At 41.7% G+C, this 25234-nt stretch overlaps 1 protein-coding gene across 9 annotated transcripts in view; it reads right to left on the bottom strand.

The window, feature by feature from the left end:
• Positions 1 to 25234, bottom strand: part of GRIP1 (glutamate receptor interacting protein 1) — a 289631-nt gene that overhangs the window by 39420 nt on the left and 224977 nt on the right. For all 9 annotated transcript variants that reach the window (XM_056846362.1, XM_056846357.1, XM_056846359.1 and 6 more), the window contains 5 exons: positions 18326 to 18473; positions 16954 to 17123; positions 5583 to 5735; positions 1471 to 1657; positions 745 to 890 (listed from right to left, as the gene is read on the bottom strand). In XM_056846362.1, the coding sequence (XP_056702340.1) occupies positions 745 to 890; positions 1471 to 1657; positions 5583 to 5735; positions 16954 to 17123; positions 18326 to 18473 (804 nt within the window). The remainder of the gene's footprint in view (positions 1 to 744; positions 891 to 1470; positions 1658 to 5582; positions 5736 to 16953; positions 17124 to 18325; positions 18474 to 25234) is intronic.

The following is a 25234-nucleotide window of genomic DNA, read 5'->3' on the forward strand; positions in this document are numbered from 1 at the left end:
CTTATTTTGTTCCTTTAATGAAAGCTGGAAATTCAGAGGAACTAGTAGGTTGTGGCCATAGATGGTTAGAAGATTATTGTAAAATTGTGATGTAACAACCCTCCAGTGGCATGGGGGAATGCATGGACAGTTAAAGCAGTCACACATTATATAAATTAGTCATAAATAAACATTGTGTTTAAAACTAAATCCTACCATTCAGTGTTCATCTTGGTAGTCCTTAGTGATGTTAATGGCTGGTGATCTGTTTGGATCAGCAGCATTTTGACACATGTGCAGTTTTACAAAAATACTGATGGAAAAGTTTTTTGATGCCATCCATCCATTTGGCAGACATTCAATTCATTGCCGAAAGAAATGGACCCAGTGATTAACTCATATCTGATCATCACAGTAGGACAAAGTAAGTCCGACTGTCAAACACATTTGATATGACATTTGTGGCATCCCTTCTTGTCTCATTGGATGGCAGCAACTATAGTATAGTATAGTATAGTATAGTATAGTATAGTATAGTATAGTATAGTATAGTATAGTATAACTAAGCTGCCGAGTCACTGAGCAAATTGTGGTCTGCCTGGTTACCCTATGTACACCACCTTTGGTTCCATAACAGTATAAAAGAAGGGTACAAATGAAATAAGAAGACAACTGACCCATGTTTGTATGTGTGATAGAAATTTCAGATTCAAAAGAAACAGGCTGGACTACTAGCATTCTAGCAAGATACTTGAGTATTCATACCTGCAACATCAAATTCTATTTCCAAAGTGACCTTGCTGGTGATAGAAGAATCTCTGAGGAGCTGATTAGCTTCATCAAAAGTGCTGTCTTCTGTTGGGATTCCATTTATAGCCAGTACCCTGTCTCCAATTTGTAAGATGCCACACCTTGATACAATAAACAGGTCAGCATTATAACTCATAAAGAATCAAAACAATAGCTAAAGAAATCCAGTTCAGTCCATACAACAGAAGGGTGGTACAACCATCACAACTTGCTTGGCATTTTCTCCTGAATTGAAAATACTAAAAAATGGTATATTAATGGGATAATTTTGTTATATGGAATGATTTAGACTATGTAATCCAAAACTTATTCTTAAACTTTGACTTCAGCTAAAACTAAACAGAGATGGATGCATTTTCTGCTAGTTTAGCATCAAAATGATTAAAGACTTTGAATTAAGTTTTAGAAACTCTATTAGGAAAAACGCTGTCTAATTAAAATAGTCCCTAGTAGCTTGTCAAAGGCAGTCTTCTAGATAAGGCACTCTTGTTTGTTATTCTTCCCATACCTGATCAAGACTTTAAAAATCATTTACTGTTGGGACAGAGAATTCATCCCATATCTTTATCACTGAAAAACATTCTATTATTTGTCAGAAATCTGAAAATAGCTGGCACAAAGCTACTGTGTAGAAGTTCCCAGTGACAAATATATACAAGGAATCCTTTCAAAGTAGCTCACCTTTCTGCTGGGCTGTCAGCCTCAATATATGAAATCAGAGGTGGTGAAGACAAGGTCTCAGTAGCAAACACACTACCCTGGAGCTGTATCCCAAACCCAACAACAGGGTCAGCTGTCAGCACTACTTCCGTGGTTTCTGTGTGGACAACCTGCCCAGCCAGGCCAACGGTGCTAGAAGCAAGGGACACTACAGAATATGTCAGACAAGGGTCAGTGACATCCAGAAATAGGCAGCACAATTTAAATCACTTTCTGAAACAAATGCCATCAAAAATAAAGTGTAACTATTATACATTTCTATTTAAAAAAAAATCATAACATTTAAGACCAACACAGCAAGCAACATTTAAACTTTTATTGCATATCGAAGTGAACAAATGAAATTTTACAATGATTGGTGAGATCACATTTTCTGAGTATATAATATATAATGTCTGTCTAATATGATTTTGATCCTTGAGTCACTAAGGATCTCAGAGTTTTTGTTGAGGCTTAGAGGTGTTGATTCAGAGTTTCCAGTTTTCCCAAGGTGTTTCCTAAAGGAAAATTATGTCTTGTATAAACCTGAGCCTATAGAATGCTGGCAATTCCATCTTAGACACATAGAATATTGACGGTTCATACAGGTCATCTAGTCCAATCCCCTGCTCAATTCAGGATCATCTTAAAGCATCCTTGACAAGTGTTCATCCAGCTACTGTTTGAAGACTGCCAGTGAGGGGGAGCTCACTGTCTCCCAGGGAAGCCAATTCTACTACTGAACTACTCTCCCTGTAAAACATTTTTTCCTAATGTCCAGCTGGTACATTTCCACTCATAATTTATACCCATTATTTCAAGTCCTATCCTCTGCTGCCAACAGGAACAGCTCCCTGTTCTCCTCTAAGTGACAGCCTTTCAAATACTTAGAGAGCAATCATGACCCCCCTCAATCTCCTCTTTTCCAGACTGAACATTCCCAGTTCCCTCAGCCTTTCCTCATAGGGCTTGGTCTCCAGGCCCTGTATCTCCACTGGGATTGCATCTTGTGTTAGATCCCACAGAAACTATCTGTTGACAGAAACAATTTCCATCAGCAGAGCATGACTTCCTTTCTTGCCCGCTCTCGCAGTCTAAACTGACTTTCAAAATGCTGCTTCTAAGGGACAGGGGACCATGAGCGGGAGGGTGATCTGCAGCAGGCAGAGGGGAATTGATAAAAATCACCTCCTTCCCATTAGTAGAATTTTACTGGTGGATCTTGTCCCATCTACGTAGAGAAAGACTGATGATTTCTTAAGATCAACAGCTAGTGTGTATGGGGGGGGGGGGGAGTCTCATAGACTGTCATGTATATGATGTTTTAATAGAAAAGGGGACAAAATACAGTTCTGTTTTATCCTCCCTATGATTAATTTATTTTTAAAAGTTATTATCACTCTTATATCCCACTCTTCCTGGAAATAGATGTTATAGACCAGTGAATATTTCTCAACAGATATTGTTGGCAATCCATATTTAATCTAATCGTTTAACAGAGTTAAGCATTAATTGGAAAATTTACTTCAACCATAACAAATTAATAGTTGTCAAATGTTCCACCTAGAATTGTTGCCAGTTGACTGGTTGTTCCAACCCCCCGTCCCCGTAATTTCACTAAATTTTGTATCAATTTGGGAATATCCCCCTTGTGCGTGTTAAGTGCCGTCAAGTCGCTTCCGACATCCCCCTTATCCATGTTTATAGACTTCACTTTATAAATACTGAGGAAAACAGTGAGGGTGAAAGCTTATGTCTTCCCAAGACATATTCTTCAAACATGAGAAACCAAGGGGTGTTTATAAAAGAAAACAAATCCTGAACAAAGGTAATAAATAGCATGTGACAGTGTAGGGCATCTTTACAGCCATGTGTTTGGAAAGCCTACATAAGTAATGCAGCCACTGCAAACCTCTGTTAATAAAAAGTTTATGGTTCCCTACACCAGCACAGTTTATTGTCAGGCATTTGGGAAGACTCTGCATCAGCTATGCAAGCTTCTCTACACAAAGCACCATGAAACTTTATAGCATCTTTCACTCATCCATATTCTAGACTTTCCAAGGCAGATTTATTAAATTGTGCATTTTTAAGTGCCCCATTAGAAACTGGTTTCTACCTCAAGCCTTGAATACATCAAGGAAAGAGAAACAAATGCTTTCACATAAAAATAAAATTAAGAACAGCTTTTGTCAAAGAGTTACTAGATGATGGAAAAAGCCATTTGTTTTGATATTTCTAGTTAACAATATATTTAGACAAGCTAAATATATTGTTATGAGTTGAAGGAGGTGGCCAGTTAAAAGCAAATGACTGCCACTTGTGATTACAAAGAAGATACTCTTGTGTGTGAACATTTTTAAACATGGAAAAAATGTACTGTCAGAAATTTCTTTATCAAATATTTTAACAAGCATTCTCTTCTTGCTTCTATATATTAGAGAAAGGAACAAGGACACTGCAGTCGGCTAGAAGAGAATACTTGCCTTATTTTTTTAAAACGGAATGTTGATTTTGTAATTAATACAGTAATTTTGGCATGATACAGAACGTTTTTAATTAAATGAAGTAAGACAAGCCATGTTTAATTATGCCTACTAGTGGTGGTGTAAAAACTGGTTTACAATCCTAATTGAACAACAACTGTGAAATGGGACCCTCATGCTGACTTGTACAGTGTTATTCACAGACATTAGGGATGAGTGCTCATTTGAGTTTCAGAAAATATTCCTGCATTCAGTCCACTGGGGCACAGTAACTTAAGCTGGCCTCCTGGCTCCGTTTTTGTTCCACCTTTGGTTTATTGTTTATTTACACCTGATCGTTCTCCCTCCACAATGTTCACCACTACTACCAGTATGGAGGTGTTGTTGAAGCTATCTGGATCTTAGACTGTATGGTTTTAAATTGCTTAATTTATATTGTATTATAGATTTTAAATTATTTTATATGTTCTATTGTTATGAAGTAGATCTAATTGGACTATGTTTTGGTGCATTGATGTATGCCGTCCTGAGCCCTACTTTGGTAGGAATTGGGCAGGATAAAAATCTAATAAAATAAAAATGAAATAAATAAAATTTCCTGGCCCCAATAAATTACTAAGGAGGAGGACCTTGGACACATTCATTGCCTGGCACCACATTAATCAGAATCCACTCTGAACTATAATTTAATCCTGTTGATTTAATATATTAATGCTATATGTACTAAAGCCTACACTCTCCATTTCAGCCAATCTGTTAACAATCTGTAGTGCTTTCTTCACTTCAATTAGGTTACGCAGGCTGCAATCCTAAGAACAATTTGCTGGGAGTACGTTCCATTGAATAAAATGGGACTTGTTTCTAAAAAGACCAGTTTAGGATTACTCTAGCAGTCTCTACTATAGCTTCAAAATGTAATAGGAGGAACTTATAAACTAAAACAAAGCTTTTTCAGTATGATGCCCAATTATAAACAACAAAATGCTGATAATTTTAGCAGTGCGTTGGTATCAGAACTCCATTACCTTCAACTCAGCTGAAGACCACGCTCAGACAAAAAAGTGACCTAAGTAACAGAACATTCTGAGCATGTGCAGAAAGTTTACACTGAGAGCCAATTCAGAGTTATTGGTAAAAAACCAGTTTTCTAATGGTGCTTGTAGCTGAAAACCCAATTAGCTCTTAAAATGGATGGAATTAGCCCACCGCTACTCTGTGGCAGAGCAGCTTAAAAATACAAACATTGCACAGGTAGGGGTTTGGGGAGATTGGGGGGGGGGGTGGAATTCTGTATTTTTGTTCCTGTGGGTTTGGGTTTTAGATACTGATAACACACTAAAAACTCCAGATGTTTGAAGTAACATTTTCACACATAGAATGCATAAATGAGTAACAGAAGGCAGAAGACATCATCTCTTTGATGCTGGATGTGGCAAATATGTAGCTTATGGCTGAACGCTCCTCTTGCACACCAAAAAGTACATGTAAACTATTCCCCTCTCCTAACTCCAAACAAATCTGAACTGCAGTGTACTGTTATATCGTTTGAAAGGTTCCCTTCACAGCCCTTTTGATTATATACTGCAAACAACTAAAGTGGTTACCTACATGAGCTTTTGAAATCCTTCTTTTTCATTCGCCTTCTCATCATTGTTCCCCGTGGGCTAGTAGAGTAAAGACTGCGAGGTAAGGTCCCCATGTTCAGGGAGCTTAGGCTGTATGCACTCATGGAGGCAGGAGAGAAGGATGAAGACACCAAGGCTGCAGAAAGAAAGGAAGCATTTAGCAAGAGGCATGTTACTGGGGGGAACAGTAAAATACATGCCTTTCACTCACTAATAAAAGGTAGACAGGGTTGCCAGCTCTGGGTTAGGAAATACCTGGAGAATTTGGGGGTGGAGTCTGAGCAGGTTGGGGTTTGGGGAGGGGAGGGACTACAATGGGGCATAATGCCACAGAGTCCAGCTGCCAAAGCGGCCGTTTTCTCCAGATTAACTGATCTCTGTCGCTTGGAGATCAGTTGTAATAGCAGGAGATCTCCAGTTGCCACCTGGAGGTTAGGCAACAAGAATAAACCAGCACAGTTGCCTAGTCTCTAGACAGCACAGGTGAATTTTTTTATGAAGACCACCTGGAGGTTGGGAACCCTATACAGTGCATACAGCACACAATAATAGTTCATGTAGATTCTGTTGCAAAATCACAAACTGCGAGAAACCTTGGCAAACACAGTCAGAACTTCAGGGTCATGTGGGGTATAGCCATAGATACCAACATAAGTATTTGTCAAATGTTTAAGTAGCTGACGTTCTCATGATGAATACAAATGACTTCAACAATCGTTTAAACATACAGCTGTGTGCATGTGCTTCAACAAACTGAATCTAGCAATGCATTTTTAAAAAAAAAGGTAATTTCTGACATAGGCTTTGAATGCAAAGTTAAGCTGCTAATAAGGTACAAAACTGGATGACATATCTGGGAAATTGGATCTTTTATGGTATTAAAATTCCGCCCCCCCTCTACTAACTATGTAAAATTTCCAGAATTTTTCAAGCCATGAGTAAAACTCTTTTTTGCCCCAAGAAAGAATGGAAAATTTGGGAGAAATTGAAATAATGCAATACTTACTTTCTTATCAAATCTGAACTTATTCTATTGGAAGACAGGGTTGCCAGCCACAGCTGGAAGAACCGAGGGAAAATTTTGGGACGGGGACAAACTGTTTAGCATCATGCCAGCAAGAAACCAGAAGTGATGGCCTCACACTGGGCGATGCTCTAGAATTCATCCTAAACTCTGTGGTTAAACCTAGAGAGTGAATCCCACGGCATTGCACCAACACAACGATGTTACTTCTGGTTTTGCACTAGAAGTGAAATTGTGCACTGGTGTGTGATGTGGAATTCCCCCTCCCCACATTTCTCGCTCTGGTCTGTCAAGCAGCAGCAGGAAACGGGGGGCCCAGGCCAGGAGAGCAGGAGACCTGCCCCCTTGAAAGAACAACATAAAGCACATAATTTATAGCTTACTTTGTATGTAAAATTGTACTGTTTGGCATACTGGTGAAATGTACAGCCTATCCTATGTAGTTACTTCTGTCTAAGCTAGGGTTGCCAGGTCCCTCTTCGCCAAAGGCGGGAGGTTTTTGGGGCAGAGCTTGAGGAGGGCGGGCATTGGGGAGGGGAGGGACTTCAATGCCATAGAGTCCAATTGCCAAAGTGGCCATTTTCTCCAGGTGAACTGATCTCTATCGGCTGGAGATCAGTTGTAATAGCAGGAGATCTCCAGCTAGTACCTGGAGGTTGGCAACCCTAATCCAATTACTTCAATTGCTCAATGGGTACAGTCCCACTGATTTCCTACCAAAAAAAAAAACCCTGCAAAGACATGCAGTGTCACATCCACTGCTACCTTAGCACATGTAACTTAGTTTATTCCATCTGAGAAGCAGGGGGCGGGAAACTGAAAACAGAAAAGGCAAATTTTGTGGTAAGAAAATGCAATATGTTATTTGCACACGGAGGGAAGGAAGGTGGCATGGTATAACCCAATCTTGTCAGATCTCAGAAGCTAAGCAAGGTAGCTCTTGGAAGGGATACCACCAAGTAAGACTCCGCAGAGGAAGGCGATGACACACCACCTCTGCTTCTCACTTGCCTTGAAAAGTCCCTTGCTGGGGTCACCATAAGTCACCTTTGACTTGACAGCACTTTACACACACACACACACACTTGTTCAGAGACAGTCTTATACAGTCACAAAAGGACTAGCAGCATATTTGGATATCAAATTAAAGTTTAAACAGTGAAATACGGTAGTTGTGTTTTAGCATTGTATACACAGCAGCATATTAATTAAGGACAAATCAGTCACATTTAAACAACTATATCCTTGAAAATGTTGCATATGTCTTTAGTGTTTACAGGAATTATTGCTCTCTAATACTAAAAAATACTATGCGTAGTGAGTAAAGCCTTGCTTCGAAAAGTATGTTGTACGAATTCCCAAAAAGACAATATTTCATAAGAGTTTTTTTAGTGGTTCCCAAAATTTACAATTTTCTTGCAGGATTTTTTTTTTAACGTCCTTGGTGAAATGTTCACTGTTTCCCCTCCATTCCTCCCTGAGCCGTTATATTGCTAACTAAAATCATGCATATTAAAGAAGAGGAAAATGCTTCAGATGTCAGAAATAACCTCAAAAGGATGTAACAAAAAAGTGAGACCTCTGTGAAATGGCAAGATTTTAAATCTCAAAATGGGAAAAGTATGAGCAGAAGAGGAGAAAATGATGATGACAATAATAATAATGATAATGATGATAATAATGATAATAATAATAATAATATGTCCAAAGGAAAAAACATGGAACATTACGAAGGTGAAGGTGTTTTTGAGGAGGCGTTTTCAGGCATTTCAAAGCTGGTGTCCTGCAATGGTCAGGATGGTTGGTATTATAATATTGGCAGGTGAGGAGGTCGCTGTGGCTGTTGGCATAAGAATCCCAGATAAGCTGCCTGTTGCTTCTTTGAACCTTTACTGCCCACATGAATGGATCACAGGAAATTAAAGAAAAGGACAGGAGAAGAGGGAAAGATAAATGGATTACATTTAAAAAAATAACAAAAATGAAAGCAGTTAGAAAAAAAGAAGAAAAAAATACCCCTTGCTTCTTTCTTGGTGGTGAGCAAATATACTAAAAGTCACAACAACCTTTTACAGTCATGGAACTAATGCATTTGACACCATTTTAAAAAGCGGTCAGTACTCAATCAGTTTTTAATCTGCCGCTGCTCTTAGCTGCTGTAATTAAATATATACAAAAAGGCACATTTAAATCAACATTATCAGGATGCATGATATACAATTAGTAATTAAGTTCTGAAAACATCCACGCCACTGAAAAGTACTTGTATAAATTTAAAAAATAAAATAAACAAAACAAAGGCACATATATCACATTTTGCATGGTAATTTACGAGAGCTTACATGCCACTCATTTCAATTTACTGCTTTGACGTTTTAATTTTGCCAGTATCCATCACTGGCATTATATTATCCTGGGCAATGAACTACATCTCTGAAGCATCAGCACAAAAATCCCATTTAGAGAACTTTATTAATCAAGACAAAGCCGAAATCAAAGTCATTATTTTTCATTCTGAAGTATGATTTTCAGACTGTTTTAGTCATTTCAGGCAAGCTAGCTGATTCCTGCTCATAGTCAGTATTGTGTCTGGTGCACCTTAAATTAGTCATAGCAAAAAAAAAAAAAAAACCTATCAAAAAGAAAAACGAAGAGAAGAGAGCTTTCCCATATATTCAAGCCAGAAGGCTTCAATACTCTTTTATTTTTTTAAAAAGGAAAAAAATATAGATGGCATTCTTATACTAATTCAAACTTCCAGACTATATACATTCAGACTTGCAATGTAGCATTTCTGCTCTAAACAAGATGAAGATGAAGACATGGGGATTTGAATTACCAAATGATGAAGGGATGGGAATTGTGCTCTTGGAACATTCTATCACTCATATTGTGCAATGCTGGCTGTTCTTGGGACATTGTTCTGGTAAAGCATTTGAGATAATGCTGCAAATATTTCCATAGTATCAAATATGTGGAATACCTTTTGCAGTAACTAGAACTGGTCCCCAATGATGAGCAATTCACCAAGACAGTCACGGGGGTGGATAACAAAAATTTTAAAAGAAAAAAATTAAAAAGTGCTTGGCCACTAGCATTATCTACAAATATGATTATAATTCTTCCTGTGTTTGTTTTTGGAACCTCAGTTTTGTAACCTATAAGCCCAGCTACTCACTGGCTACATTTTCTTTGCATTTCTTATAAAACACAGATCAAGCAGAATAATTGGAAGAATAGAAAATTCTGTCTGATGTAACTATAAAGTGCTGACTTCCTTGTAAGAATATGGCTTTGGTTATTTCTCTCATCTTAGGAATTCAAATGAAGCTGTTTTATCATCTTAAAATCTACCTAGATGATATAATTATTTTCTATATAAAATGAATACATTATATTTAGATTGGAAGAATAATTGAAAAGGGCCACTGGTGTGCTTTTATAATACAAAGTTTGCTGAGAGCTAGGTTTAATTAAAAAGCTCAATACAACAGGAAATTATATGAAGATTTTCAGTTTCTTTTCCAGCAAAATAGACAGTTAAAAAAAATCTTGAGAAAGAAAAAAGTTTATACAAAGAGCTTTCCTCACATTTTAGGCTAGAAGAATGGCAGTTTTGTCAATGGCATGATGTCCTTTCTGAGGGGAAACCCTGAAATGGCATCACAACATCGACCTGATGCTCTAGCATTCACTGGAAACTCTATTTTTTACTAATGAGTGTGTGGTGAATGCTAAAGCATCATGTTGATGGCATGACATCACTTTTGGGTTTTACCATGGAGTTTCAGATGAATGCTAGAGTGTTGCTTTGCACTTCTGAGTTCACCCCTAGAAATGATGTCTCTCTGTTGGCGCAACATGTCTCTGCCCAAGAGCTACCAGCTGGCACCTCTAGCCTAGACTGCAAGTGTTGGTGGAGGTCTAGTCTGTTGTAGTCTGGTTGAACCCTAATTTAGAGTTGGCAGGATTGTGGGTTTGGTGATTCAGGTGCATTAGATTTCCCAATGGAGCTTTTAGCTCTCTATGAAAAACAACATAGCAGTCTCAACAATTTGCTGTTAGAAGATTGAGGGCCTGTGCCTCTGTGGTAGAGCATCTGCTTGGCATGCAGAACATTCCAGGTTCAATCCCTGGCATTGCCAGTTAAAAGGATCAGGTTGTAGGAGATCTAAAAGACCTCTCCTGGAGACCCTGGAGAGCTTATGCCAGTCTGTGTAGACAATTTGAGGGATCAATGGTCTGATTCAGTGTTCACATAAATCCCCCTTACATATGCAAAACAATCCCAAACTGCTCCTCAAACTTCTCATATTTCCAAAAGCTTACCCTGACTTTTCTCCACCTATTCAGTGCTAGTTGTGCTTTAGGAGAGCCTCATGAGGCACCACTTTTGTGTTAACAGGGAGCACTCATTTCCAAATAGCTGCCTTCATTGTACAAGGACACTTGACTTGGAAGCTTCCAATATTTTGAGATTGGCCATGTCACCATGGCAACCATTTTGCTGTTGCATCCACTTAGAGTTGCCAATTCCAGCTTGGGAAATTCCTGGAGATTGGGGGGCAATGCCTGAAGAGGACAGGGATTTGGGAGAGGAGGGAACTCAGTGGAGATGTTATGCCATAGAGCAGGGGTGTCAAACTGGCGACCTGCGGGCCGGATCTGGCCCCTGGGGGGCTCCTCACCAGCCCACGAGCCAAGGCCCCCCCACCCCCCACACTCTTCCAGCCGCGCCTGGCCCTCCCCGCCACCCCCCCACTCTCCCGGGCGCTCCTGGCCCCAGCGCTTCTGGCCACTCTCAAGTGTGCTCCTCACCCTTCCCCGCCATCCCCCCTCTCCCGTGCCTTCCCCGTCATTCCCCCCACTCTCCCGGGCGCTCCTGGCCCCAGTGGGGGCCAGGATTGCCTTCCCCGCCACCTCCCCCCTCTCCCGGGCCTTCCCCACCATCCCCCCCCACTCTCCCGGGCGCTGCCAGGCCGCCGCTTGCATGGCGGTAGACCTGGCCTCCCGACGGGGACTTTCTCCCCCCCCCACGGAGGCAAGGTCTACTCATTGGTTTCTATGCCCATAGAAACCAGTGGGTAGACCTGGCCTCTGGGGGGGGGTCTCAGTCAGGAGGCCAGGTCTACTGCCATGCAAACCAATGAGTAGACCTGGCCTCTGTGGGGGAAAAAACCCCATCTTCTATGAAAACCAATGGGCAGACCTGGCCTCCGTGAGGGGGGGGGAAGCTTCCCAATGGGGACTCCCCCCCCCCATGGAGGCCACCCATTTTCGGCCCGACCACTGATGTTAGATCCGGCCCTCCTCACAAATGAGTTCGACACCCCTGCCATAGAGTCTGTTCTTGGAAGCTGCCATTTCCTCCCAGAGAACTGATCTCTGTGGCGTTGAGATCAGTTGTAATTCCAGGAGACCTTCAGGCCCCGGCTGGAGGAAGGATTGCCAGCCCTGCAGTGGGGAGGGGAGACTGCTGGGATGTCACTAAAAACCATAGACATCTGGAAATTCCAAGATGATCCTGATATCACTTTTGTTCCCAAAACAGGAAAGTACATCGTGGCATTGACTGATGCTATTTTATCCCCTCTTCTTCCCCACCACTCCATTGAGAGATGGTGGGGGATGGAAAGCATTGCTAGGAGGTCCCCAACCAGAACCAGGTTAGTAACTACCCTGCCTGGAGGCTGCAACTTACACCTATGACCCTCTCTCAAAACTCCAGAAGTGCCCTCAGGTTCATCAAGGTTGAAGACTCCTCTTCTAGCCTAACCTCTTACAGTTGCAGTGAGGCTAAAATGGAGGAGGACAGAACATTATATTCCATCCTGAACTCCATTTGCTAGATAAATAGACAGTGGTAACTCAGTATAGTGTACATATACCTACACAGTAAGCCTCCCCTCAGTAACCAGTCCTATTGAATAAGCTTACAGAAGAAATAAGGATGGCACCTCTCCTTCAGGTGTTCAGAAAATGCTATAAGGTAGTTAAGGTAGTTCTGTAATAGTTTTCTAGGCATTGTAGTTATTTGGGATGTTTTTTTCTTTGAGTTTTAATTAAATGTGAGACCCAGTGAGAAAGGTAGAGTATAAATGTTTAAAATAAAGTGATAGCTTGCAGTATGTGAGGGGAAGCTGGAAGAATTATAGTGAATCCCAGGTTCCTTCCAAGCTCATTCCTGCAGCACCAAACAATGGCTTGATGTTACATCTGAAATAGGGATGCCAGCCTCCAGGTGGGACGTTAGGATCCCCTGGAATTATAGTTCATCTCCAAACTACAGAGATCAGTTCCCCTGGAGAAAATGGCAGCTATACCCCATTGAGGTCCCTGTCTTCCCTGGGCTCCATCCCAAATCTCCAGGAGTTCCCTAACCTAGATCTGGCAACCCTACCCCCAATCCCTTGCCAGTGACCGGGGGCACCTGGCAACCCCAATCTGAAACAAGCCCATGTATCTCACCTTTCAAAAGGTTGTGATGCCCAAACACTTCAAAAGTAACAAGTTACAATTCAAAGTATATAGGCTCAGTCCCTAGCTGGTTAGCCAGAGCACATGTACTCTGCCACTGAACCCCCTCCTCCCTAAACATCTAATGAAGGAAAGCCCTTGACTAGAAGGACTTCCTGATGATCCTATTAATGTTTATGTCTTTGGAAAACCTTTTACCATCAAAGAACAGAATAGAAAGTGCTAAAGCAGATATATCATTATATTTAAAATAACTGAAGGCAAAGTGAACATTTTCAACCCTGAACCATACAATTTTCAACATACCGGTCACTCAGCACTTCATACACACACACACATATTCAAAATGTGGTGTTCCTGTGAGCTCAGGAAACATTTGTTTGATAGCATGAAGGTGTCCTCCTTACTTAAGATGGGCAGGTTAAAAGAATCATATCACCACTGTGCTGAAAGATTTGCAGTGACTGCCCATCTGTTTCCAGGCATAATCCTAAATGCTGGATTTTATTTTTAAGGTTCTAAATGGCTCAGAGCTGGGACACTGGAAGGGCTACCACTTCCTATACTGTGCAGCCCACCAGTTAAGATCATTTCCCCAAGTCCTGTGTCCCTGCTTGCAGTGCTGAGGTAGATGACAATGACAGACAGGGCTTTTTCAATGGTTGAGCCTCCTCTTTGGAAAGCCCTGTGCCCCTTGAGGCTCTCCTAGCATCTACCTTACTGTCCTTTAGGTACTGACAGGCCCCCACATTTTTTTAACTCAGGCTTTAAACGGAAGGATTCCATCTTTTAAAGCTGTTTAGTCTGCATCTATCCTGAGGACTGTTTTACGAATATGATTTTAAGCTTTTGAATGTTATTTTTGGATGCCCCAGCTTGAGTTTCTGGTTTTCTTTATTATAATAATAATTATTATTATTATGTTTTTGTGATTTCATTGCATTGTTTTTACTTTGTGAGCATCTTGAAATAGTCTCTGTAGAAGCAGAATAAATTTTATAAATAAATACATAGATCCTTGGTATTTCCTTACTGAATATGTGCAACTGGACATTCATCCATCACAGAGTTAGAAACTCTTTCTTGAAAGGGGTGAGTGTAGAGTTGCCAGCTTCGGGTTAGGAAATACCTAGACATTTTGGGGGTGGAGCTTGAGGAGGGCGGGGTTTGGAGAGAGGAGGGATTTTAATGGGCATTAAAATGGCAAATGAGATTCCATGTGAGTAAGTGTAAAATGATGCATATTGGGGCAAAAAATCCCAACTTCACATATATATTGATGGGATCTGTGCTGGCAGTGACAGACCAAGAAAGGGATCTTGGGGTGGTAGTGGATAGCTCAATGAAGATGTCAACCCAGTGTGCGGCTGCTGTAAAAAAGGCAAATTTCATGCTGGCCATAATTAGACGAGTAATAGAGAATAAAACTGCTGGTATCATACTGCCCTTGTACAAATCTATGGTGAGACCACACTTGGAATACTGTGTACAGTTCTGGTCACCACACCTAAAAAAGGATATTACAGAGCTTGAGAAGGTGCAGAAAAGAGCAACCAAAATGATTAGGGGACTAGAGCAACTGTCCTATGGGGAGCAGTTAAGACGCTTAGGGCTGTTTAGCTTGGAAAGAAGGCGGCTAAGGGGGAGACATGATAGAGACATAAAATTATGCATGGTTTGGAGAGAGTGGACAGGGAGAAGTTTTTCTCCCTCTCCCATAATACTAGAACACGGGGTCATCTGCTAAAGCTGGAGGGTGAGAGATTCAAAACAGATAAAAGGAAGTATTTTTTCACACAACGCATAGTTAAATTGTGGAACTCTCTGCCCCAGGATGTGGTGATGGCTGCCAGCTTGGAGGGCTTTAAAAGGGGAGTGGACATATTCATGGAGGAGAGGGGTATTCATGGCTATTAGCTAGAATGGATACTAGTCGTGCTGCATACCAATTCTCTCTAGTATCAGAGGAGCATGCCTATTATATTGGGTGCGGTGGAACACAGGCAGGATGGTGCTGCTGCAGTCGTCTTGTTTATGGCTTCCTAGAGGCACCTGGTTGGCCACTGTGTAAGCAGACTGCTGGACTTGATGGGCCTTGGTCTGATCCAGCAAGGCCTTTCTTATGTTCAATGGGGTATAATGCTAAAGTCCACCTCCCTAAGGGGCCGTTTTCTCCAGGTGAACTGATCTCTGTCGCCTGGAGATCAGTTGAAATAGTGGGGTTACAACCCTAAACAAAAACCTGTTGGCAACCCTAGGTGAATGGGATTATTACATCTAAGAAGTCCTTTTGATTGAAAAAGTATAGGAACAATGATACCATGGTGTGTAAGGATGTATAGTCACCTGGAATTGCATCCCAAATTGTGAGGAAATTTTGGCAATGTGTGCATCTAGAAATTTGTGAGAGTAGAAGAGTTATTTCCTAATTTGCAGCGAGCCATAGTGTGCCATTATGTCTGACGCATGGTTTGCACTTGCCCTGCAAACTGGGTTGTAAACAAAGGTTTGCAATCCAAGTGCAAGTCAGCATGTGGAAAAGTCCTTGGTTTATTCAGATGTAACATAAACAATGGTTTGCCTCAAATGGAATAACTGTTGAGCTCACAGTGTGTGCAGGGAGGAGGAAGCAGTAAAATAAGTAACCGTTTTATATATTCAAAGCTCCTTCTAATTTTATTGCCATAACCAGTTTTTAATGTTATTTCTGAACCAAGCATGGTTTCCATTACATAACAAAAAGAAGTCATTGCAAAAAATGTCACCTTGGTCTTAACTGATCACCCAAACTCTGTAAGAAAAACTGGATTCCATTTTTATCACCATATGCAACACTTCTCCCATTTTGCTGCTCTGTCTGTGGAAGGAGCTTTTCTATTCCTTTTGAGAGTGATTAGCTCAGTCACGTGTGTTCTACTTAGCCCTTAAGTTTTATCTTAATTAAGGTCTGAATATGTACATTATCACTGTCTTTTGCAATGAAATAAGCCATTAATTCTTAAAGTCTACCATGGATAACCTATTGCTATGTCTGCATCTGATAAGGAGAATGTAATTTTTTTGGTTGAGTAAATTAAACTCTAACTTCTTTATATAAACGAAATGCATATTAATCCAGTCCTGAAGCAAGGCTCATACTGTATTTTAAGTGAAAATGAATAGATGTACCCTGGTTTGAAAATCAGATTTCTTAAGGAATGACACTGAATTACTCTGCTTGATATGCCATATTCTTGTACATTACATAACAACGCTGATTTCTCTTAATAATCAATTCTTTTTATAGATGAAAATAAACAAGTAGTTGATAGATGAAAGTGAACAGGAATGTCACTGAAACAAATTCCTCTTGTTTAAGTGCATCTTTGAAGGTTAAGATAAACCAAAATTGTTTACAATTGATTTTAGATTTACCCCTCAGAATATAGCCCCCATCATTTTAAATGCATTTCAGCAAATTCCATCCACTCTAACTCCTAAGAATGCTTACAGGAAGTAAATCCTACTAAACCCAATGGGTTCTTGTTCTGAATAATTATCAGGTCTGGGCACCAGAACATAATAAGCATATTCAAAATTGCAGCCTTGAATAATAAAAATAAATTACTCAGAATCAGAATGTGTGGATCCTACCAGTTTTCCTAATGGCACAGATTTCACAGAAGCCCCAGTCCACTTGGCCTATTGTGACACAGGTTCCATAATTCTTGATATACCCTTTGTGGGGAGCTCTTCTCCCTCTTGAGTCATTGGAAATCTAGTAGGGGCCAATTCGATGCCAATAGTCTTCTAGATTTCTTCTACAGTAGAAAATGGAAGGGAAAAGTCATCTGTGGACTAGGAGACTTCCTACCGTGTTCTGGTCCCTTTAGAGCCAGCCGTGTCTGATGATGAGGAAGGATTTCAAGTTTGACATTGTCAGAAGTATTAGCCAAGAACTGTGTTGCTTCTGCTAATGTACAGTACTCCATGCTGGTGCCGTCAATGGAAAGAATATGATCCCCTACATGTAATGCGCCACATCTATGGAAAAAAAGGGGGGAAAGATACTATTTTAAATGGATTTTTTTGTACTGAAACTAACAACAACAAAAACAAACAAACCAGAAACTAGTCTCTTTCATGTCTTTGTGGTGTTCTAAAGAGCCAGACCAGATGAGATGCTTGGAGTTCCCTGTAGACAACTCCCAAGCACCTTTATTTTTTAAAAATAGCAGACACACAGGACACCAGATTAGGACAGGGATGTAGGAAGTACGGCATGTCAAAACTTCCTTGTTCCATTTTCCCAACCCAAAATGGTCCTGCTCAGCTTCTATTTCCCCGTTGCAGCCAGCATACAGGAGCATAGGTAACCAAAGATACAGAGAACTTTTCCCCCCTCTCCCAAAATACTAGAACTTGGGGGCACCCAATGAAGTTAAGTGGCAACCGATTCAAGATGGACAAAAGGAAGTAATTGTTTACTCAATGAGTGATTAAAATATGGAATGCAATGCCAGAGGCTACAAGCACATACAGCTTTAGAAGGGGACTGGACAAATTAATGATATGTCCATAATTGGGTACTAGCCATGGCGACTAAAGGGAACCTCCATGTTCAGAGGCAGAAAGCCTCTGAATACCAGTGTTAGGAGGCAGCATCAGGGGAGGGCTCTGGGCCTTATTGTTGGCCCTCCATAGTAACTGGGTGGCTATTGTGTGAGACAGGATGCTGGACTAGATGGGTCACTGGTCTGATCCAGCAGGAATATTTCTATATTCCTTGTTTCTCAAGTATTTATGCATTTAATTTATTTTAAACATTTATCAGCTGCCTTTCTCCTTGTGGAAATCATAGCAGCTCTGTGGGGTGAAGAAGTCTCATACTCCTTCCCCTGCACTGCAGTCCTGATCTTGTGTGATCCTGAGTGGCTGGTATTAAAAAATAAATACTTGGGAGTGCTATACATAAAACTCCCAGTGTCTTATTGGGCTTGGCTCTAAGATAGCGCAGAATGAAAACAACACCACCCCAAAATCTGATTACTGTACCACAAGACTGCAGACAATCTTAAAGAATACTTGAAGACTGCCAGAATACTTGAAATTTTACTGCCATCCTGCTGCCGTGTAAGACGTTGTTACCTGCCCTAGCTGCTCCTCAGAATGCTGCATTTTGATCAACAAGTGGTGCACTGAGACATAAACGACATGGGTGATACAGCCACTTCTGTACTACTCACCTGTCTGCGATACTTGCAGATTTTATCTTGTCAATGACAATGACTTGTTTGCTACAGCACATCGAGGTAGATAGTGCAACTCCCAGAGCAGAACCAGCAGTTTTGGCAACCTCAACAAGCAGTGGCCCAGAAGCTGTTGCTACCGTATCTATGAAAAGGAGACATGAGCAAAGACAATTCCCCACTATTATGTCTTTCATTCATTTTAGAGCTCTTCATTAACCTATACGGTCAAAATAAGAAAAAAAGGTGCTGCTGCTCCATCAAACTGGCTATATTCCCCCTTCTCTTATCTAGTAATGAAGCATTAAAGTGGGGAAGAACCTCCAAAAAGAAGGAGCAACCAGTTTAATAGCCCATTTCAATCTTTGCTAACTGCACTGGTCTTGTTAGCTGCAGCAGACTAGCAGCAGTCTTTGTGGGCGTGTGAGCCATGCTTTGCAACACCTCCAGAAGGAAACTGCTATCAATGGCAAGAACTGCTCAAATTAAAGGAACATTTAAGGCTCTGTACTGTGGTGCAACCGGAACAGCATCTCCTACTATTATGGTTGAACTAAGCCCTGACCTTGCTTATTAGCAAGGGAGTTTGAGTGGTAAAAGGCCCCTTGCAATGTGGCACTTCCGGATGTAAACACATCGCAAGGGGCCTGGGAGTCTGAGTGATAAAAGGCCCCTTGCAATGCGTTTACACCCAGCAGTGCCGCATTGCAACGGGCCTTTTACCACTCAAAACCCCAGTTTGAGTGGTAAAAGGCCCCTTGCAATGCAGCACATCCGGGTGTAAACCGGAAGTGATGCAACTGCATCAGTGCGGCCGCATGCACATGATCCCTGCCTCATCTCCGCCCCAAAACCTCCCACTGGAGGAGAGGGGGGACCTGGCAACCCTAGAGGTAGGTTAGGCTGAAAGTATGTGACTGACACAACATTACTTAGTGAGCTTCCATGGCAGACTGATTATTTAAACCTGGGTCTCTCAGGCCCTACTCTGAAGCTCTAACAGCTACACCACACTGGCTGTAATATGGTGGCTGCTGTTGAACAATAGCAAGCTGCCAAGCCTCCATTAGTCAAGCAACTGAGATGGTATCAAGTCACCAAGTGGTTGCTGCCAGAGGTAAGCCTGGACCAGATAAGACTTCCCTCAAAGGCCAAAACAGCATTAGAAAGGGCCCTTCCCCCTCCCCCTTCTACTGACAGAAACTAAGCCTAGTATATGTAGTTGCCAAGTAATGACCACTGAGGGTTTCCATTTCTTAAAGCTGCAGTGTTCTTTTTATCATATTGGATATTTTTACACACACACCCTTATTTTTTTAAGGTCGCATACTTTTCTGCAATCTGGGGTGCTTTTCAGGTTTGTAGAAAGATCTGGCTTGCCTGTTCACAGCTCCAGTCACCAGAGTTAAGTATCCTCAGATTTGGCCGATGGCTATTAGAATGTATAAGTGAGAACCTGCAAGGACTTGTGGGAGGCATCTAATTCCCTCCTTCTGTTCTTTAAAGAGAGCTGGAACCGTCTTCATGATTAGATGGCTACAATATTGTGAGAGCACAAATCTTTTAAACACATTTTAAAACCTCATGAATATTGAGAACAAATATGCAGTAGAGATACATTTAGGATTAATTGGTTTGTGTTACGTTCTACTGAAAGCATACCCTATAGCATAAAGCAGAAATTCTACATCCATGTTTGTGATTATGAGAATTAAAAAAACTCCAACAAAAACCTCTCTAAAAATGCCCCCACCTCAAAGTGTTCCCCTAGCTACCTGTAAAATTAGAATTAGCCGTTACTTGCATAGGGTCGTAGCAACAATCCTTAGAGGCCTTCCTGATGAACGTCTCACAATTCAATAAATATGCAGTTGCGGCTCATTAACTGAACAGGATCCAAATGTCTTCCCTCAAGTAAATACTTCTGCTTTAGAGATATTATATTTTCTCAATATTGTTGCTGGGGAAACCTGATCGTTTCCACAGCTTGCAGGACTATTGAAGTTTGAAGTGCTGTTTTGAGAGTGAATATGAGAGAATCACGTACAACTTTTGAATGGAGCTTACAAAAGCACTGCTCATAAAGGCACAATCCAATTCATTTAATGTTTTTAAACTGTTATGGTAAGCTGCCTTGAACCATGAGGAAAGGCGGTGTAAATGTTTTAATAAACTAGCAGCTAGTGTGCACTTGCAGAGAACCTCACATTTCTCTCTCCCCCCCCCCCTGCCTCCACACTTCCTGGAATGAGCAAGAGTGCCATTCTCGGAGCACTTTCCTGGGAGTAAGCCCCATTGAATAGACAAATAGATCTGCTTAGGATTGCTCTCAAAGTGAATGAAAGAAAAATGGATAAGGGTCTTGTTCAGATTCTCTGGGAAAAGTGTTCTACTTCTAAGTAGGGCTGTTGAAAAATAAAAAATTCGGTAAAATTCAGATTCGGTAAAATTCGGCCCGTTTTTATTCGGGAAATGCCGAAGTCCGAACTCCCCCGCTTCGGGTCCGTGCAATTCGGCATGAGGTCCGGAGTTCGGGGGGAAATTCGGCCGAATAAAGCCATTAAAATCACAACCGCACCTTTCTGCGGCTCCGGGGGGCATTTTTGGGGGTAGAGGTCCCAAACTTTCAGCGTAGCTTCAAAGGACCCTTCTTGCAATACCCCCAAGTTTTGTAAAGATTGGATCAGCGGGGGCTGAGATATGGGCCCCGAAAGGGGTCCCCCCTCCTTAATGTGCATTTGCAATTAGCAGAGCTTGCCGCCCACTCAAAGCTCCCAGCCCTGACAAACAGCTGAGCTGCGGGGAGCAAGGGCGGGCAGGTGCAAAGAAGTTTGCAAACCATGAAAAGCAACACAATCATGCAAACCATCACGTTTGCAACCATGCAAAGCAACACCTGAAGCCTGGGAGTTTGCAAACCATGGAAAGGGACAGAAGAAGTTTGCAAACATTGCAAAGCAACACAACCATGCAAAGCAACACGTTTGCAACCATGCAAAACAACACCTGATGCCTGGGAGTTTGCAAACCATGGAAAGGGACAGAGGCATGCTAGTTAAGCATCAGGAGCAGGAGGGGGTAGAATTTCCCCTTTTGCATCGGACTCGGGACCAGGCAAATGCATTCTTTAAGTCACAATTTGAAAACAATTTTTGAGCAAGCATCAAAATAGACCTAACCGATCTTATGAATGAGGGAAAACCTGAGGACACACAACTGAAGCCCCCCCCCCTCAAACCAGGGAGAGAGAGACTCGAGGGGGCACACACACCCCAGACAGAACGGGCGAAAGCCCCCTTTGGCTTCCCCCCCCACCACAGAAACTGCTCCCTCCCCCCCCACACACAGACTCTGCTTCCCCCCCACACACACACACAGAGGAGAAAAATTATAGGTTAAAGCCCCAAAAGGGGTCTTACTGTGGGTGTCTTCTGTTCCATCAGGAGGGACTGGGAGGACTGGATAATCCAATACGATTCCATTTAAGCACAGGAGGTTTTGACTTGGATTTGCTGCTCTCGAGATGCACACAGGATTGGCTGATCCCATTCATCCCAATAGGGAAAAGGGGGGACCCCATACCTTGGGACCCCCTGACCCAATGTTTACAAAACTTGGGGGGTCTTGCAAGAAGGGTCCCTTGAAGCTCCGCTGAAAGTTTGGGGTCTCTACCACCAAAAATGTGCCCCCTGCAGCCATCAAAAGGAGTGAATGTGTGCTTTAAATGGAATAAAAATGCACATTAAGGGGAGGACCCCTTTCGGGCCCCATATCTCGGGACCCCCTGACCCAATGTTTACAAAACTTGGGGGGTCTCACAAGAAGGGTCCTTTGAAGCTCCGTTGAAAGTTTGGGGTCTCTACCCCCAAAAAATGCGCCCCCTGCAGCCACAAAAAGGAGCGAATGTGTGCTTTAAATGGAATAAAAATGCACATTAAGGGGAGGACCCCTTTCGGGCTTCATATCTCAGGACCCCCTGACCCAATGTTTACAAAACTTGAGGGGTCTAGCAAGAAGGGTCCTTTGAAGCTTCGCTGAAAGTTTGGAGTCTCTACCCCCAAAAATGCACCCCCTTCAGCCACGGAAAGGAGCAAATGTGCACAAGCACCCCCCCACGGGGATTTCTCTCTCACACACAAACAGATACTCTCTCTTTCTTTTCCCGGGCCGTGCAGCAGCTGAGCTCATGCACTCAATCACTCAAACTGATTGGCCAGAAGAAGACCCAGCTTGGCCACCGATTGCTGCAGGAGAATGCTGCTTACTAACTGACGGTTATGCTGCTATGCCGAACCCCGAATTTGCCAAACCCCGAATTTATTTGCCGAACACCCTGAATTCACTGAATTCGGCTTCCCATTTTCCCACCTTTTTTGAGTTCGGCTCCATCCGAACTAAAAACCGCTGAATCAGGGGAAATTCAGCTGGTTTTCGGTTCAGGACGAACTGAATTGACAGCCCTACTTCTAAGGTGCAGGAAACCTAGCTCAGTTTTGTATAGGGGTAGGAATAAAAACCCTGGAACTTTCTGCATCTCAGCTACTGCAGTGCTTTATATATAAATTTGGTTATTGTGTTTTCAGGTTGGGCCTTAACACAACACTCGGCAAAGGTCAAAATGTGGTGGGAATTTGAACTGGTCATCCAGCGAAGTCCTCACATATCTATTCGAATACACTAGGGAGGCAAACCAGGGTAGACATTGAACAAAACCTGAGAGTCACATTAGGGCATGAAGAAGAAAAGAACTCGCACTTGGAGAGGTGAGAAAAATAAACACAAGGACAAGAAATCAGAAAACAGTGATCAAGCGCACCTTCCTTGACAGAGACAGATTAGTCTATCGTGGCAGGAGTAAAAAGCATGGGTATGAAAAATGAATCATACAGCTATAAATTATTCATGGGTAAAAGATGTTTCAGTCATTAAGATATTTACACCATGACTAGAGCACTTACACACTATGTTGATTTATCAGCTGTGTAATTACATAAGATATGCTGATGAATGTTTGCATGGAAAACACTCTTAGATTTTTATTTCGTTAATAAGTTTCCCCACTTTCAAACCCTGCGTCTCAATCAGGGCCCAAGGCTTGATTAAAGCTTCCCTGTGGCACTGAAATTACTTTCAGCATGCTAATAACAACCTTCACTGCCGTATTTTTCTTCCGCTAAATAACAGGGTACCTTTCTTTCTTAGTAAACACAAACCGTTAAAAAAAAAAGCACAAAATTTATTTTTAGTATCCCACTGAAATGGGAATTGGTATATGGATTTGGGTTGTTTAAAATAAAGCAGAACAAAATTAGGACACTTGCTCTTCTTTCACTACTTGCATAGAAATCTCTGGAAAATTAAAAAAAATACTTTCAGTGTTTATATGGAAAATGCTGAAGTAGCATTAAGCATACCAATCCTTGACAGAATCCAAGTTTTGTTTCAAACTCAATGTGCTCTGCAGGTTTTATTCTACACACAGATATTGAAAGGAGGAGCTGGTGCTGAATGTTTAAGTAACAGGAGGATGCCAAAGGAGATCTCTCGCTATGGGTGATGATTATAGTTGTGAGCAGCCATTTAAAACTATTTTTGACTAGGGAGGCTGGGTGAACAGAGAGTGATGCCACGGCATCCACTTAGAGCAGCTGTTGCCCACTGCCCAGAAGCTACTAGAATTATTCCATCTGTTCTTTAGGAAGTCCAAGTCTTTTACTGCTAGCGTGAATACTAAACAAGACACCCATGTTGGCTGAAATCCAGTAGTGTGCAACGAGCATGGCACAAGAATAAGGGTGTTTGTGGAGGGCGTTTATGCGGCTGCCAAAAAAAGAGAGAGGCGCATCTGCCTTCTTGTAACAAAGGATGGCAAAGAAAGCATTTCCAGGTATTGCAGAGCCTTGTTTCATCTGCACCCCCTCCAATTCTCCCACAGAAGGCACGCTCGTCCCTTCCCTGCTGCCTTGTTTAGCAATACACACAGAAGCCAAAAAATTGCCATTGCACTCCCCACCCCCACCCTTATTTCTGCTCCACCACTGACATCATTTTTTGACAGCAGCAACTCATGTTGTAGTACAAGGATCCCTACAAAATGTAAAACCTGCCTTTTCTGTGTTGCCAAGCTCTGTTTGACTGGTCCTCATGCAAATGTTCTAGCTTTAATCAGCACAGAATTTTTACTAGCACGGTCTGAATGCCAAGCAGATAAATCAAATAAATCTTACCTTTTGCCTTAACTTCAGTGGAGATAATGGCTTTTTAATATTATCAGTCTAACACCCAGGGACTAATATTGTTCCCCCCCCTTGGAAACATTTAAACAAGATTATGCATCCTTTCACATACAGCTACAAGGTTCTACAAGGAAATATGGGTAAGGAGCTACTGTAGGATTACTTCTTTTTAAAATTATGTAGGTTTGGAAGCATCAGGGTGATACAACCTTTAAAGAAAACATGTAGCAACCCCTCAAAAGCCAGCCTTACTGATTACGCATGGGTGTTCCAAACATTCCGCTTTGTACAAAGGTCATCCCCATACCAGTATTCATGTTGCCATTTGTTTTTTACTAATGCAACAGGGTTTATATCCTGGCTAAATCCATGCCTCATTAAGCAGAAAAATCTTTTATGCGTTCCAGTTCTCAAGGGAAAATCCAAAACATTATTAGTGAGCAAACCCTGACAGTGAAAGCCGAAACGTCCAAGCTGTTGCTAATTCACCTCAACAGTCTGAATTATATATTTAATATGGTTAATCAAGCATAAAGCCTGACTTCCAAAATAACATTGTCAAGGCATAGCAGAAAGTATGGAGGTGCTAAAGGAGGACAGTTTCTAAAGAATAAAACTATTTAAAATGTTAAATTATTCAAAAAATGTCTGGCTGGCCCAAAGTGTGGTC

The sequence above is a fragment of the Euleptes europaea genome, chromosome 3, assembly GCF_029931775.1.
Source record: "Euleptes europaea isolate rEulEur1 chromosome 3, rEulEur1.hap1, whole genome shotgun sequence".
NCBI lineage: Eukaryota > Metazoa > Chordata > Lepidosauria > Squamata > Sphaerodactylidae > Euleptes > Euleptes europaea.